The 17247-nt window shown below is 36.3% G+C and overlaps 2 protein-coding genes across 2 annotated transcripts in view; both read left to right on the plus strand.

Annotated features, from left to right (window-relative positions):
- The first annotated feature begins 1268 nt into the window (after positions 1 to 1268).
- Positions 1269 to 8439, plus strand: LOC107549510 (cytosolic 5'-nucleotidase 1A-like). The gene is made up of 6 exons (XM_016230627.1): positions 1269 to 1460; positions 1562 to 1729; positions 4607 to 4736; positions 4998 to 5120; positions 5226 to 5410; positions 7782 to 8439. Exons 1-6 carry the CDS (start codon positions 1338 to 1340, stop codon positions 8145 to 8147), a joined length of 1095 nt encoding a protein of 364 aa, XP_016086113.1. The 5' UTR covers positions 1269 to 1337; the 3' UTR covers positions 8148 to 8439.
- A 1659-nt stretch (positions 8440 to 10098) lies between these two features.
- LOC107549533 (brain-enriched guanylate kinase-associated protein-like) overlaps positions 10099 to 17247 on the plus strand; it is a 51674-nt gene continuing 44525 nt past the window's right edge. Inside the window, exon 1 of the mRNA XM_016230664.1 lies at positions 10099 to 10118. Coding sequence (XP_016086150.1) covers positions 10113 to 10118 — 6 coding nt within the window. The 5' untranslated portion in view covers positions 10099 to 10112. The remainder of the gene's footprint in view (positions 10119 to 17247) is intronic.

The raw sequence follows: 17247 nt of genomic DNA on the forward strand, positions 1-17247 counted from the left end.
GAGAAATATTAAAAACTAATGCAATACAGAAATGTCAAAGTTAAGGCATGACCATTGGACAGCAAAATGCTCATTGGGTCAGCGGGGTCAGAAAAAAACAGGTGGAGAAGGAAAAAAATGCATGTTAACTGCAAAAGACTTAAGAATTCATGTGAAGAATTAAGTATGAAACCATCAAGAACCTTTTAGTCTCCAGTGACACCATTTTCCAGAACTGCAAACTTGAGTCTCCAGAATTACAAGGTGACAGGTTCTCAGAGATCTTACTTGGGTAAAACATCCTAAAAAATGACCCCTACTTAATAAGAATAACATTCTGAAGTGTTGTGAAATACATGAAGACTATTTGTATAGGCTTTATGGACAGATAAGTTGAGAGTGACTTTTGAAGCATGCCAGCACCACATCCTCTTGTACCACTGATCTTCCAGAATCTGGCAGTAAGTTTTAGGAGCTCATTTTTGTCAGTCTCTGCAAGACAGACTTCTCAGGATAGGAGATGGACTAAAAATGCACTCCCAAAACTTACTGCAACATGGAGCTAAGGAGAAAATTTAGAAATTGGAAAAACAGCTTAGTGAAAAGCGTTTACAGTTTAAAAGCAAATAGAAAGTCCTATTTTTTTAATATATATTTGCGGATTTGCACATGTACAAGGTTTAAAATGTTCATGAAATATTTTCAAAAAATATTGACGTTTTGAGCAGCTGCATGTTTGAGCAGCTGCATTCCTCTAGGTCAAAGATGAAAAAATGGGATTTACAATAAAAAGTCATTTACAAAATTAGTGTTATAATTTTGATAATTTATTAATGAGTAATGTCTCTTTTGAGTGAATGTGCAACTTTATGTTAACAGGTTTTTACCATGTTATTACAACATTTAACCACTTTTTATTAATTTAAAAATTGAGAAATTCTTTCAAATTTAAATCTTGTACAAGAACTACAGCAAAAACCAGTTTGATGCATATTTGATCAATATTTTAGAAATGGAATTTTTTCACCAGTACTGACTGATTTAATTAAATTCCTTTGAACACAACTGCTCAAGTAATGTAAGGTCTTTCATGACACTACATATGCTGGGGTGTGAATTTGATAGGTGTTTGATATTAAATAAATGGTGCTTTAAAAAGTTATTGAAAGTCCTTGAATCTGGTGTTCATGAAAGAGTGGGAACCCTGGTGAAAGCACTAACGTCCTGCGTCGGAACGGAACGCCTCCTTCTCAGCATCCAACCCCTTCACATTTCCGCGATGTCTGACATCCAGCCCTGCCTCAACATAGGAAGTTAAGCACGCACACTAACTTTATCAGACCTGTTAATAAGAGGCAATGAGCGAAATAAAACCAAAAGAAGCGCCTGCAGCTGACAAAAAGGAAGCTACAACAGAGGAAAAGGACTGGGCAGCTGCTAAAGCGCACTTTGAAAACCTAAAATCAACGAAACCGAGACCTGTAAGTATTCAGTGAAGTTCAATAAGGCGATATGCTTATACTGTATAGGATTAGTTGCAGGCAGTTTGACAGTCATTGTTTTTGGACGTGTCTTTTAACAGCCCAAGCCAAAATATGCAGTTACTATCGCAGTTTCTTCCCGGTCCTTGTTTGATATGGTGGCGGAAAGGAAGATATTTGAGGAAGAAGCACTGGAGAAGTATGTTCAACATCAGCAGGAGCACGAGAATGAGCCGCTGAAACCAGGACCTGCTTTTCCTTTCGTTAAAGTGAGAATAAGGTTTATCCTCATCACATCGTCCACAAATTAAAATACATTATGTAGGCTAAGTTGGACTTTATTTATAGGCTATATATATTTGTATTTTTTTTTTTAATATAAGGTAGAGTTGGGGGAAACGCCCCCCCTTTATAGACTGTGTCATTTATTATTATTTATTTTTTTGTGTGTGAAACAAAAGTTAAATGTGTCCAGAATAGTTATCATAGTTTTAGTGACAATGACATAAATTATAAACGAAGTATAAAAAAAATATCCAGAGTTTTCATGTTATTAGATTTTTAACAAAAAATAAGTTTGTACCAAGGGGGCGTTTCGACCCCCAGGCAGGGGCACCTTAAGATAACCAGAGGCCCCTGGGCTACAGCATTACGGTAGGCCCCCCTACCCTATGTATATATATATATATATATATATATATGCACACACATACTGTATATATATATATATATATACCTAGTAATTCTGGTAATTCTGACTTTGCTATGACAATCTGGCACTTCTGAATCAGCTACTGTTTTGTTATTAGTTTACGTATTTGCTATTGACTGTTCAAATACGGAGTTTTGCGCATTGTGTATGTGTGTGTGTACGCACGTGTGTGTGAGAGCGAGAGAGAGAGAGAGAGAGAGAGTGTCACATCAAAGTGGAGTCAGCTGTCTTAACCGTGGCTTGTGTACTGCAAACACATACCAGCTTCATCACTGTGTCTGTCACGCAACTCTGTTCCCCTTTCGGGCTCTGTCTTTACATTTATTTTGAAAGATGAAGCTCGCGATTATGGTAAGGGGCGTTACATTTCCGACGAGTGCTTGCGGTGTTCGGCCAATCACAATGCACTGGGTCAGCTGGCCAATCAGAGCAGACTGCGCTTGTCGGAAGGAGGGACTTTGTAGAAAACGAAGCGTTTGAGAGAGGCGGGGCATAGAGGACCTACAATAATGTACAGTATTTGAAAAATAATGTGTTTTTTGAACATTAAAGCATGTCAACATATTCTGTTACACCAAATACACAAAATAATGATCTTTAAAAAAGCATCATATGACCCCTTTAAAATATGAATGTAAGGGAATATGCAAATTCACTCTTTGTCAGAAGTTGGCGTTTGTAGAGCAGCAGAATTATAGCCTTTGCATAAAGTAAACAATATGTTATTACAGGCATTATATGGAGGAAATGCCATCAAATCTTTCCTGGCCGAAATGTGAGTTTACAGGTATGGTTTAAACTCCATAAATTACACAAAATATTCATTATTCACCATCAGTAGAAACTATCACTTGAATGTGGGCCATTTGATGATTACTAACTGTACACATAAAAGACATGTACACAGAATAGATCTCGTGCTAGGTTTCTTTACTAGCGCATTGTGCATTTCGCTCACAGTATATCAGTGGAACATACTAACTATACAACTATGTGGGGGAAACCTAAACGGAACCATTCACTACATATACTACAAACAGAGCGTCGCTAAAAATGAGTGTGTGAGTTTGTTTACAGAATGCTGTTGTCACTGCTGCAAACTCCCATATATACAAACAATTATTCGAAAAATAAAATTTACCTGCAGCCAGATCATATATAACTGATGTTCTACCAAACAACAAGCTTTAAAACACTTTTTTTCTTGCTGCTGAAAATGAGATAACTTGCTGTGAAATCCGTTTTCTCTCAGGTACATCACCAGTGAAAGCTTCATGGTGAATACTTCTACTTCACTCTTGTCAACGTAGTCTATAGTTACAAGAAAAATGCATTTTTATCTAGTGGTTATTTTGGTAAAAACAGTATTTTTTTACTAAAAGGGTGCTTTCTCTGTCACACCCTGTCTATCTACAATGCAAGCGAACAATGTGACAATCTAAGTGTCTGATTCGAGAATCTGTTCTTTTGAATCGGATCTTTCAATGACTCGAATGATCCTGTTCACTAAATCGGTCTGAACGATTGATTCATTACTTGGACTCAGTCTGAGCAGTTCAGCTCAACAACTCATTGACTTATTGTATAGAGAAGAGTGTCTTTCAGACATGTCCATTTTGTAATGATCGGAAAACTGATGAGCGGAAAGCATTTTAAGTTTACGGAGGAACATACAGGTGCATCTCAATAAATTAGAATGTCGTGGAAAAGTTCATTTATTTCAGTAATTCAACTCAAATTGTGAAACTCGTGTATTAAATAAATTCAATGCACACAGACTGAAGTAGTTTTAGTCTTTGGTTCTTTTAATTGTGATGATTTTGGCTCACATCTAACAAAAACCCACCAAATCACTATCTCAACAAATTAGAATACTTCATAAGACCAATAAAAAATTTTTTTTTAGTGAATTGTTGGCCATGTAATATGCCATGCTGGGAAGTCGTGATGATGTAAACGCCATGACATAAAAGAATTGCTGAATCACTGGTTCTTTGAAACCAACTGTTCGAAAGAACTGATTCAAAGAAATGATCCAGAATTCACATCACTAGCACACTTTAACTATAACAATGAAGCTGTCCATTGTAAATGTAAAAGTAATATGTTACTTTATAGCTACTTGAAAAAAGTAATCTGATTTCGTAATTACTTGTAATTTCATGTTACTCCTTACACTGGTCCTAGATGATTAAATAATCTAAATTAAAAAGTTTTTTTAATGTAAAAGAGCGAAAATGGTCATTTTAAACTTGATATCGGGAAAGGCCCAGAAAATAGCTTACATCTGCATTGAAAAATAAGGTGTTTCTTTTCAAGAAAACTGAATTTAAAATGACAATATAAAGGCTTTCTATTTGCAAGCCTCTTGTTAGAGGCTGTTTGCTTGCTTGCTTATGAAAACAAGAGTTTCTTCCTTGTAATATGCACACAGGCACTGATTACTGTAAATGAACGGCTGAGGAATCTCTATCCAGACAGTGAAGAACTGTTTGACATTGTTCTCATGACCAATAATCATGCCCAAGTTGGGGTGCGACTCATGAACAGCATTAATCACTATGGTAGGTGTGTCATTTCACTGCATTCTGATCTGGATGTTACATAAGCCTAGACAAACTGTCATAATTCTGAGCAATCCCTAAAAATTTACAACTGAAGTTGAACTGAAAGTTAGCAGGATCTTGTCTTTTGTGACATCCACCCAACATTAAACACAGTACAATGTACAACAAGGAATTCTATACAGTCAATGCACAGAATGCAATGCAGTTCTACTAGAAGATACAGTAGCTGAGTGGTAAAATTAAAATGTTTCTTTACAGATCTGACAATAGAGCGATTTTGCATGACTGGAGGTCAGAGCCCAATTGAATACCTCAAGGCCTACATGACTAACCTGTATCTCTCCAAAGACTCCAAGAAAGTCCAGGAGGCCATTGAGGAGGGTAAATTGTACCCGAATACACCTCATATTTTAGTAGCCAGTGTTTTTTGCTTTGCAGTAATATTCTGATATTTCTGATATTCTAAAATTTCGTTTATCATGATAGGTATAGCAGCAGCCATCATGTTTAAGCCTGATGTGGAGACCCAGCTGTCTGACACTCAGCTGCGTGTGGCCTTCGACGGGGACGCTGTGCTCTTTTCTGATGAGTCTGAGATCATAGTGAAACAGCATGGCCTGGACACATTCTTTGAGCATGAAAAACAGTATGAGAACAAACCACTCGCACAGGTATGTCAGGTATTTCAACTAGACGTGGATCATGTGACTTTAGTTGTACTTCTATACATGTTGACAGTAGGAGAAAAAATAAAATACAAAGTCTCGGTGTAGCTGAGTAACATTACTTTAGAATATGTTGCGTTCAAGTCCTCCTGGGAAGTTCATATTTATGAATGGGGAAGTCGTAATTAGAACTTAATTAGGTAATTAGATAAAGTAATTAGATGCTAATGTACCTTTTTTGCAAAAAAATTCAGCAAGATTTTTAACCTCTACTTCAACAAAATGATGAATAAAGAATGGGCTTCTGTTTTTTTGTTTTTTTTATGTTTTTCTTCAATTTGTGAAGGTGCTGTAAATTTAATCATATATTAGACAAAGTTGTGTCATGAAACTATAGATGGCGCATGCCGATAGGTTCTAACTCAGCCTGATTGGTTTCTTTTCGCATCAGCAGCCAATGAGCTGCTTAACATTCAAATACTTAGCTAGTGCTTACTGTAGCAGTTGCAGTGCGCTTCAGAAACCCTCCACCTTCCCCAGCTCCACCTGTATAGATCTGCTAAGGGGTAATTTCATGTATGCTATATATGGGTGTTATTTCATATATGTTATATGTGCAGCAGCAGTATTTCTTACATGCTCACAGCAGCATATCTGTGGATATATTGACAGCAGCAAGTCTCAGTACTTGCTCTGCAGCAGCGTAGCAGATCTACTCCGCCAAGACCAAACAATTTAACATTGTCATACCATGCTAATCTCTCTGAGTTGTCATGACAGAACTATCGTAATTGCACAATACTAGTGTATTTTGTATATGTGACGTAGCTATTTTTATTATACATTTAAAAAAAAGGTAATTTCATTCATTTAAAAAAAATTACCATCAATGCAGATGATATGAGTTTGAACTGAACTTTTTCCAAGTTTTTTTTCCAAGAACCAAACTTTTTCAGAAGTTAGTTCAAGTATTGATGTGCATTCAGTTCATAAATACAATCTTTCCAACATGACTTGAACACACTTTTAGTAACCTATAAAGGTCAAATATATTTGGAATTATGTAAAAATAGTCAAGTGAACCCAGAGTGTTTTGCTTTTACTAAAGGCAGTTACATCATTGACCCTTTGACTAGTCGGCTACTTTTTTTGGCGGCTAGTCAACTATTGAAAATGATAAGTCGTGCAAGCCCTTTAGAGAAGATACTTTACATACTGTACAAGTAGTTTTTGTTAATGGACACAGGGGCATTGTATTTATTTAACACCATATGGTTCTCCATAGGGTTATATTTTTTACCATACTTGAGACTCTGGCTGTGGCAAAAGCTGACTAGCAATGCAATGACTTTGCAGGCAAAGGTACCTCAACTGATTTCGGACAGGCTTTTGAGGCAGCAGAAAAGGCCCGTTCACTCCAAGGAGGATAACCATAACGATAGAGATATGGTTTTAAAAATCATTCTGAATTTAAAAGAATAGCAGAGTCCACACCACAACTCTAACAATAACGGCACAGAGGAACTATATCATTGGAATCACTTTCTGAACGATTTTTTCCAGTTGATATACAATAAAAATATTGACAGCCAATCAGAATCCATCCTGCTTTGAAGAGCTCAAGCATTTAAATCGACAGACAACAAAAATAAAGCATATGCATATAAAAAACAGAAAGTTATCGTGTGTTGGTGTGGATGCTATTATAGTTACCGCTGTAGTTATTGTTTTGTGTGAACGGACCTTAACTGTCTAATGATCTAAAACAAAACAGAGCGAGCTGTTTTGCAAATGTTTAATTACTACAATATTAATTTCTCACAACAAATTAAATAAAAATGGAAAAATCTGTTCAAAACATACATTTGCACACAAACTGACCACCAACTGCAACTTTCAGACACCATTTTATTTTTTGACCACAAAAATGTCCAAGATAGTGGAATATCATAGGCAACGATGCTGCATTAAAAAATCGACATATTAAAGTATCTCAGTAGACAGGATGTGACACAATCACTGGATTTGGATGCACCTTGTTGGTTTCCTGTCTCCGTGTGCCGTCTGTGGAGACAGCATTTTTCAGCTTTCGAATGCAGACTTTTTAAAGTTTTAATTGGATGGCTGTGGTTGCTCCAGCATAGGCAGGTGCCTGTAATAGATCATCAGGTTCTTTCTAATCCCATTGGCTGTGTAGCGTCTCGACCAATCTGACACACTAATTTTTATTTGATTTAACAAATCAATTATTCATTAGATTAACAAATCGTCACAGTCCCCTCATTCAATAGACTGGATGCCAGGGCTTCGCTTGAACACCATCCCCCACCTTGATCACCATGACAACACACACTGATCCTCTCTTGTTCATCCACAGGGTCCTCTTAAGTGCTTTCTGGAGGCTCTTGGGAAGCTCCAGAAGAAATTCTATGCCAAAAATGAGCGACTGAACTGCCCTATCCGCACCTTCTTGGTGACGGCCAGAAGCGCGGCCAGCTCTGGGGCTCGTGTGCTTAAGACACTCAGAAGCTGGGGCCTGGAGATTGATGAGGCTTTGTTCCTTGCCGGGGCCCCTAAAGGGCCCCTGCTGCTGAAGATTCGCCCACACATATTCTTTGATGACCAGATGTTCCACATTGAGGGGGCCAAGGAGATGGGCACTATTGCAGCCCATGTACCATATGGGATAGGACAGAAATATAACAAAGGGAAGCTGACTGAACCAGAAAAACAGCAGAAATAAGAGATATTGATGATGTTACAGGTCAGCCATTAAGGGAGTTCAGTATATAGCTTACATTGTTTAGATGAAGATATCGTTCCCTTACTTGCAATGCTTTACGATGGAAACACGTCATAGGAACTGCTGTGTAGAAGTGTTTTCTGAACATATGTATTTTTTTCTCACACAAAAAATTTGCTAATTAAATAGTTTTATTAGCAATAATGCTGGAAAATTATTTTAAGTTTATTGGACATATCAAAGGCTTACTGTTTGATGTTTTGTTACTTTTTTAACTTTTATAATTTATACATATCTATCTATCTATATCTATTTAATATTTTATAATTCTTTATATAGATATATAGATGCTATATATTTATAAGGAATATTTATTTTACGGATTTGTTTTTATGGGGGTTCATATAACAAGATGATTTGCTCTATAGATTAATAAAGGGCTGTTTTAAAATTAGAAAATTAAACAAACACTTTGAAATCTCTTCGGTCGATAGATTTTCATAATAGATATTATCTGGTTGTTCTGAATGCACTGTTCTTATTTTTGAGGAGGAAGGTACATCACTTCAGAATTCATTAAAGTGAGGGTTTCATTATCATTATTTAGGTAAATTTGCTTTCCTCACGTTGCTTGTTTTGCAAATGACAGTTACATAATGTGTTCATGTCTCTACTTGTATTAAAATGATCAAAAACACTATTGTTTGGTATTAAGGTTATGTTGCATGTCACTGAATGACATAATACTTTTTAACACTGTTATGTGATGTCTACATAAGCTCCTAAACTCCAGATGTAAATGCACTGCCATTTGTATGTTTACAAATGTGATCAAACAGTTTCACTAAATGACATTTTATGCTGTGCTGGTTTTGTTTCGGTTTTAGGCTGCTGGGTAAAATTGAATTCCAGACTTGTAATTGGGATAAATAAAGATGTTTAGATAGAAAAAAAAAATGTTTTTTTGAGTCAAGTTACTTATTGGTAAACTCTCATGTCATTCCAAACATGTTTTGTGTCTACTATGGAACACAAAAGGAGATGCTTTGAAAAATGTTTCTGCTGCTCTTTTCCATACAATTTATAGCATATTGTGACCAAAAAGAACCATAAAAGTGGTCCATACAACTTGCACAGAGTGCTATTTAAGTTTTCTAAAGCCATATGATACATCTGTGGCAGGAACAGCTAAACATGTAAGTCATTATTGGCTGCAATCTTAACTTCTACTGTAGTTCTGAAATCTGTAGGTATGGAAAAGAGCATAATTAAGCAACACTAACACAAACAAGAGTGATATACTGTTCTGAACAAGCATAATATTGCTACATCAATAATTGAATACTGAGTGACTTACATTACACACAATATTGGCAGTTATTGTCTGTTTTTTTCTCACCAATGTGCAAACAAAGTCAACCGTTGCATTTCTAATAGGGCTGCACGATAAATCGCATGCGATATTTAACGCGCATCTTGTCAGTAAAGCCGTTCTGTAATCAGCGTAAATCTCCATCACGTGCGGGCTTTCACATGGAGCAGCATTAACTACACAGAGCCGTTGTTCACTGACAAGCTGTGCAAAACATGCACAAAATATGATCGTGGTTTTGCGCAGCTTGTCAGTGAACAACGGCTCTGTGTAGTAAATGCTTCTCCATGTGAAAGGAGATTTACGGCTGATTACAGAACCGGCTTTACTGACAAAATGCGCGTTAAATATCGCATGCGATTTATCCTGCAGCCCTAATTTCTAAGCAACAATGCATTTGAAAATCAGCTTAGCTGACTAGTTGCTTCACTGTATATGATCACTGTATGACTCACACTTAGTGATCACCCTATAACCCAGTGACTTTGGACCACTGGCCCTCGAGGTCCAATTTCCTGCAGAGTTTAGCTTTAACCCTAATCAAACACACCTGAACAAGCTCATCAAGGCCTTCAGGATTTCAAGAAAGTTATATGCAGGTGAGGTTGTTCAAGTTTGGAATTATCGCAAATACGATTTTCCTAGTTGAAAATTGGACATGAAAGTTGTATTTGATTCTCGAGTTTCCGAGTTAGGCAGGCCATAAACTTTAAACATGGCAGAGTGACTGTTAATTTTTATTTGTTTTTTTTACCACAAAGCTACATTACCTTGTCTTATCATTAAAGTGTTGAAGTGTATACCGTGATTATACAGTTAACAGTAAGCGAGTAGGCAAGAATGAACCTGGCTTCCTCCATCATTTCTAATTCTTTACAAAAGCAAAGCACTTGAACAAGACAAACTGAAAATTATGACTTCAAGTAGGAAATATCTGATAGCATGTGAAGAATGAAATACATAACTCATTTTTGGGTCACTTTAAATAACTAACCCTTTAAATCAGCATTGCTTTAATAAAAATCCCTGTACTAATCAGAAGAGGGCACTATGAGACTAAAGTATGTTTGTGCCGTTAATCCAAAAGCCTTGACATCGCCATAGGCCACACTATTTTTCTTCAAAGAGTACATTTACAGAAAAACCCTCCATATTTAGTGAAACGTTTCATATCACAGTTTAAACGAAATTCCAAAGAGTCAACATAACCAAACCTGAAGCACAAGGGGCCAATGTCCCTTCCCAGCCCCTTAAAACATTTGTCCGTTCTCTTTCTGTTGGGCAACAGACTGCCTCTCTTTATGAGCTCTGCCTGTCCTCCAGTTTCCATGGATACTTCAGCACTGACTCCAGGAGAAGTGAGTGGGCTCAGTATGTTTGAGACATAATTAATGACAATGGATTACAGTCAGTGAGCGCCCTGAGCTCCTGCAAAAGAAGCTTAACCTCACATACACTATAATTAGTGTTCATGAAAGGGGACTAAACATAAAACACAGACTCACAGTTCTGGCTGAATTGCGGTATATGCTTTCAGTCAGAGGTGGTGTTTCTGCGGCTGAGGTGACGTGTGTATGTGCCAGTTTGCACGTTCTGGGTATTGGGAGAAGTGTGGCTGCGACACGCGTGGGTGTAATTGCATTAGAAAGTCATGCTTGAGCGCTTGGATATTTCTGAGTGTAACTGAGACTGAAACATGAATTTTAGTTAGGTGTTATTGGTGATGTTGATACAGCGTATGGTGCATTCAAAATGGTCACACTTTGTGATTAGAAATCATTTTTGGATTTGCATCAGTTCAAACCATTGTATATGTTAGTGTTTGTATAAAAAGACCAAAAAATGATTCAAGTGATCCAGTTCCCAAACCGGTTTAAATGTGAACGCTAAATGGAATACACAATGGAACAAAGAACTGTTTCACTTACATTTTTTATGTTTTTTCAAATTATTATTGCACTGTTTATTTTCACATAGCATCAATATTTTGGTTATTATAACTTCTATTATTAATTATGAAACATTGGTTTAGTACAGGTAAGTTTTTGTACAAATTTTGTACATTTGGTTATTATAATTGTATTGTTTTCCTTTAAAATAAAAATAAATAAAAATAAAAAATATATATGTTGCTTTTGTAAGGATGCGAACATTCTAGAAGTTTCTGTAACATTCTGTAACACTCTAGTGCTTTCTGGGATTAGTCATAAAAGCCAAAAATCATCCAGTGTACACTTCTGAAGTTTCACTTTTGATGACTGTTTATGTCAAACTGTTGTTAGCTCAGTATTATGCACAATTTGTATTATTTTATTAATTCATAATTTTATTATGCATGATATTTTGCATTTTTTATAACAGATTAGATTGTCTAATTTGTCAGCATTTTTTTTTCATGAGCACTGTTAATGATACACAAAAAGTAATGTGATTTTCATATTCAGCATGTCAAACTTGAACTGTACAAATAAAAGGGAAACAAAACCTACAGTGTTATTAGTGCTTCAATAAAACATGCGGAAGCATCTTGAAACAGATCTGAAATACTATTTCTGTGAGCCCTTGAATGTTGATTACGTTTACACTGTAAGCCAAACCCACAGATTGAGCAGACTAGAGTTTTTCCCTCACATTTTCTGTAATGTAATGTAATGAAATGCATTCAGGTCAGACCAACCCTCGTTTCACCTGTGGGACTCCCAGAGCACAATGGTTTCCAGGTCAACAGGAATCAGAACCAGTAGTCAGTAAAACACCATGACAGCATGTCTTTTACAGTGAAGCCTTTTAAAAGATTCATAAAAGCATGATTGACAGCTCTAGTTTCCAGCGCTCGGTGGGTTCTCCTGAATTATATTTAAATCTGGCTCAGTACGACACATTGACTATGCTGCTTCTTGGCTTCTACAAAAAATCATGCCTGGTCCAAAAAGGCCAGCGCTCCCCTATGATCCAAAGCACCAAGCCCCACCACTCTGGGACAACTTGTCTTATGTCTGTTATTTTCCCACATTTCTAGGCAATGCTGCAAGGTATGGAGCTCCTGCGGGGGAGGGGGGATTAAAACAGTAATGATTTACTGTTTTAATCCCGACAACATTACCTGTAATAAATCAGCCTGCTGGTGTTTTCAAATGCAGCCATCTTGAGATTGTGCCTTTGGATGATAAAGGAAGGATTAAAGGGAGCACTGAACATATAAGCAAGGCCGTTTTCTGAAGAACACACAATATGATGAGAGATAAGCAGTGCGTTAGCAGAATAATCTTCTGGGGCTCAGAAAAAAAAAATCTTTCAATATAGGGCTGAGTCATTATACAGTTTAAAGCATAAGAAACATGATTGTTTTGTCCTCTGTTTAATGCAAGGGAATTAAATATGTTTTTCACTGACAAGTCAGCAATTTTTTTCAGTAAAAAAAATAAATAATGTAATTTGTAACAATGGATTCACTAAAGTGTTCAGTAAGAATTTCGTTAGTATTTTTCAGCACAGAAATGTCAACTTCCGTTACATGAACCAAACCTCTTTATTTGTATTAATGCACGATTTGTATTAATATGGACAATAAATAAATAAAGATAATAAATAGTTTTATTTTTTTTTTTGCATCAAAATATGTTTTCAAATAATGATTTACAACATTTTAAGAAAAAAATATTTTATTTAAGTGTGAAAAATACATACACTACCATTGAAAATTTTGTGGTTGGTAAGATTTTGATACAGTTTATGCATACATCATTTATTTGAAATAGATTTTTTGTAACAATGTAGAAGTGTCTGTTGATTAATGCATACTTACTGAATAAAATTATTAACCTCTCTAAAAAAAATCGTATTTTTCTGCTTATATAACCCGCTGATTATTCAGTAGAATTCTTTTTTAAAGCAATCAAATATAAATTATAGTATATATCAATAACTGTTCCTCTTTCCATAACATTTATTTTATTGTTATTTCCATAACAATTTAAATTATGTCAGCAATTTTCATACTCAAATCCTCTAGTTAGGTCTCAGAAACTTTTAAAGAAAAACAAAAGTTTTCTGTGGAGGACAAATAGAATTTATTGGGCCCCAGGAAGGTAAGATCTCTCCAGACTAAAGGTGAAAATCCAAAGGGTTGAACAGGTTGTCAGATGAAGAAAATGTGCTGATTGTCAATGCTTAGCTTTGAGTAAATAAAGACAAGGTTATATGATTAGTGCAGTGCACCGCAGAGAGCAAATAGTACATCTCCACAAGTGAAGTGTTTTCACTCATGTTTAGCAGTTGCAAACTGAATCACAGTCCAGGATCCCACACCTGCCTCTTTCAGCGTATCTCCTATAGGCTACCAGGGATTCCTGATGGTGAACGATTGGACTGTCTATTGAAGAAAACAGAGAGCATGTTTTTGCCGAGCCATCACCAATTATCCCCGCTTGTGCTGATGTAACAGAAACCAATTTCACAGCTACGAGCTCCCAAGGGTCCCATCACCTCATCGTCTTCCTGTCAGAAGGTGTGGGGCTAAATTTGCCTCTGGCACCAGTGGAAAATAGAGAGATTATTAAAGACATTCATCATAGGAGAATCTAAAACTGTCCACTTATTATGAAGTACAGTTCATGTAATAAAGATCTGCAGCCCGTGCGGGATAAAGGTCCCCTTTGCATGGCCTCTTCCCACATTTGGCAGCAAGAAGGAGCCCAGAAGGATTTGTTTGCCTGAATGTGTGCAGAAGGCTGGGCTTGTAGCACAGCACCAGGGGGAACTCATGAAAATGCCCTGAAGACAATGCTATATTTAGCAACATCCACAGCAGGAAGTAGCACCATGGACTTGGGTTAGATTTCTGGGTAACCATGGGAGGTACACTCTTAAAAATAAAGGTTCTTCACGATGCCATAGAAGAACCTTTTTGTCTAAATGGTTCCATAAAGAACCTTTAACATCTGAAGAACCTTTCTGTTTCACAAAAGGTTCTTTGAGGCGAAAAAAGGTTCTTCAGATTACAAAAAAGTAAGAAAGAGATGGTTCTTTAAAGAACCTTTGACTGAATGGTTCTTTGTGGAACCAAACATGGTTATTCTATGGCATCGCTTGAAGAACCTTTTGAAGCACCTTTATTTTTAAGAGTGTAGCCTATCTCAGGGCTCCAGCTTGCAACCAAATAGTTATATTTGTGACAATGTTTCCTACTGATGTGACTGGAGGTTTTTGAACAGTGTTGGGGGTAATGCATTACAAGTAACCTGAGTTATGTAATCAGATTACTTTTTTTCAAGAAATGAGGAAAGTAATGCATTACTTTTAAACTTACAAGAACATATCTGAGTTACTTTTTCAAATAGTTAACGCAAGTTTGTTTTCCCATTTATTCACTGACACCTCTCCTGTCCCTGTGTTGAGAAAAATTGGAAGTAAGGTGCAGAGGCAGAGGCACTTCCTGAGGCTTGTTCATTTATTTCACTTTTGGTGTGAAAGGGCCTTTACTTTTTTCTTTTTTTTATTATTAAAAATAAATACGCAAGCCCATCTCAGATGACAAAAGGTAATTCAAAAGTAAAGTAATCTATTACTTCCAATAAAAAGTAACTAAGTAATGCAGTTAGTTACTTTTTATTGAGTAACACAATATTGTAATGCATTACTTTTAAAAGTAACTTTCCCCAACACTGTTTTGGAGGTGCAACGACAAAAACGCCGAAGTCAGTGCTGGTCAAATCTGTTATTTGTCATTTGTTTGTAAAACTTTTGTGTTCACTGGCAAAACTTTTGTGTTCGTTCGCGAAGAACCCAAACGTTTTACAAGCGAACACAAAGTTTATTGGGGGAACGCAAATGTTTTACAAGAGAATGCAATGAAGTGTAATTTTTCCTCAGATCTCTTTTCCCCATCACCATTTCTTGTATGGTTATATTTGCTCTATTTGCAGCACATTGGACTAAGAACTTGCTTTAGCTAACAGGTGCTGACTTTGTATATTACAGAGATATTTATATTCTAGAGTTATTTATAACCAACTAGGGTCCCCTTCCACCATACTATTTGCGAATTATATGCTGTATTTTCTAAATTATGTAGCTTTTCAGTAAAACTATTATATTAAGAAGTAGAGTAAACTGCTACAATGTTACATTTTTCTTGACAATATTTTGCATTAAAGACGTTTGTGTGCAGTATTCTTTGTCGGCTCTTTAGAATCAGAACAAGTAATGTTCAATTCGGGAATACTTGACTCTTTTGAAACAACTCTTTTCAATTGGTTTGAACCCTCGAAGTCGCGTGTTATCAGTTTTAGTTTAATCGAACAGAGCCGTTCCACTCAGCTCAATTAATATCCAGTAACCTTCAGTAAATGTTGATTCTGGAAGTCTGAACAAAATATTTCAAATCTGGAAGACTTTGGGCATCACAATATCCTTATTTACCCACTGCAGTTCTGACATTAAGTTTAACGAATGGCATTTTTAAAAATAATCTACCTATGTATAAGCAGGTAAAGTTGGATATACATTTGCTGTCTGTTAATAACAGCAATTCAGTTTTGGTTGGGTTTGGTTTCAGTGTATAACATTTTAGAGCTTAGCTACATTTTCTGTGTAGCTTTCCCAACACTGGTTATAGCAATAAAGATGCAGGTTGTAGAAAGAGTCAGCAGAGATCAGCAGCACTTTTACTGTGTTCTCCCTTCTGTAACATTTCTGCTCAATAAAATAAAAATTACTCATGAACAGGCCCCCCGTAATCATTTAGCTGGTTTAGTGCCATCATTTCCCTTACTCCCTTCTCGTTTCCAAACCTCCTCAGGTCCTTCTCTCCGCCCCTCTCATTTAGAAAATATTGATTTACAATGCATTTTATTGTTGATATGCACTTAGATCACTATTAAGCTTCAAGTCTGTGTAAAAACACGTGGCAGTAAAAGTAATTTGCATGGTGATTTAGAAAAATATGTACCAAAGGCACAACAGAGGCGACGAATTGTTCAGATCATTTGTTCAGACTGCAGCTGGAATGTTTTTGCATGAGAAACTCCACAGATGTAACATCATAGAGGGCCATCTTTCATTGTGTTGAACTTTTGCCACACTTATTAGCCACACAAGCAGCCTAATTCAAACTAGTCATCAGTGACTCATCACTTCACTCTCAAACAGCGGAGGGAGGAGCGGTCAATAATGTGTAATGGTGATATTATCAGGAAATAATGAATTTCAATTACACTACTAAACAAATCTCATGTTTGTGTGAGAGATTCACTTATATTTGATGAAAACGTTAAACTCCATAAACCATAAAAATGAGTCTGTGTGAGGTTATCTGGTTATCTGTGATCAATGTTCAGTAGAAAGCATTGACCTGGAAGAAAAAAACTTCCAGTTGCTATCAATAGATGTCCTAATTAAGGGCAAATTTCTAAAGCAATTTCTCTCATGACCTGACAAACACATCACTTCATAAAATTTACTCATTTGATCTGCATGTGCCTGACTAGCTTTGATATATCTTTTGAGTACAGACTTTTCTTTGCTTTTAAAAGCAAAATGCAGGTCATAATTAAATACACTTCTTCTATGAAGAGCATGTTTTTAATTTCTGAATTAAATTAATTTGAATATCTTTTGGTGGCACGAAGTCAGAAATGTAAGTGTGATTTAACTGTCAATTTACACACACACACACACACACACACACACACACACACACACACACACACACACACACACACACACATA

The sequence above is a fragment of the Sinocyclocheilus grahami genome, unplaced genomic scaffold (genome assembly GCF_001515645.1).
Source record: "Sinocyclocheilus grahami isolate Dianchi unplaced genomic scaffold, SAMN03320097.WGS_v1.1 scaffold374.1, whole genome shotgun sequence".
In the NCBI taxonomy this organism is placed as follows: Eukaryota; Metazoa; Chordata; class Actinopteri; order Cypriniformes; family Cyprinidae; genus Sinocyclocheilus; species Sinocyclocheilus grahami.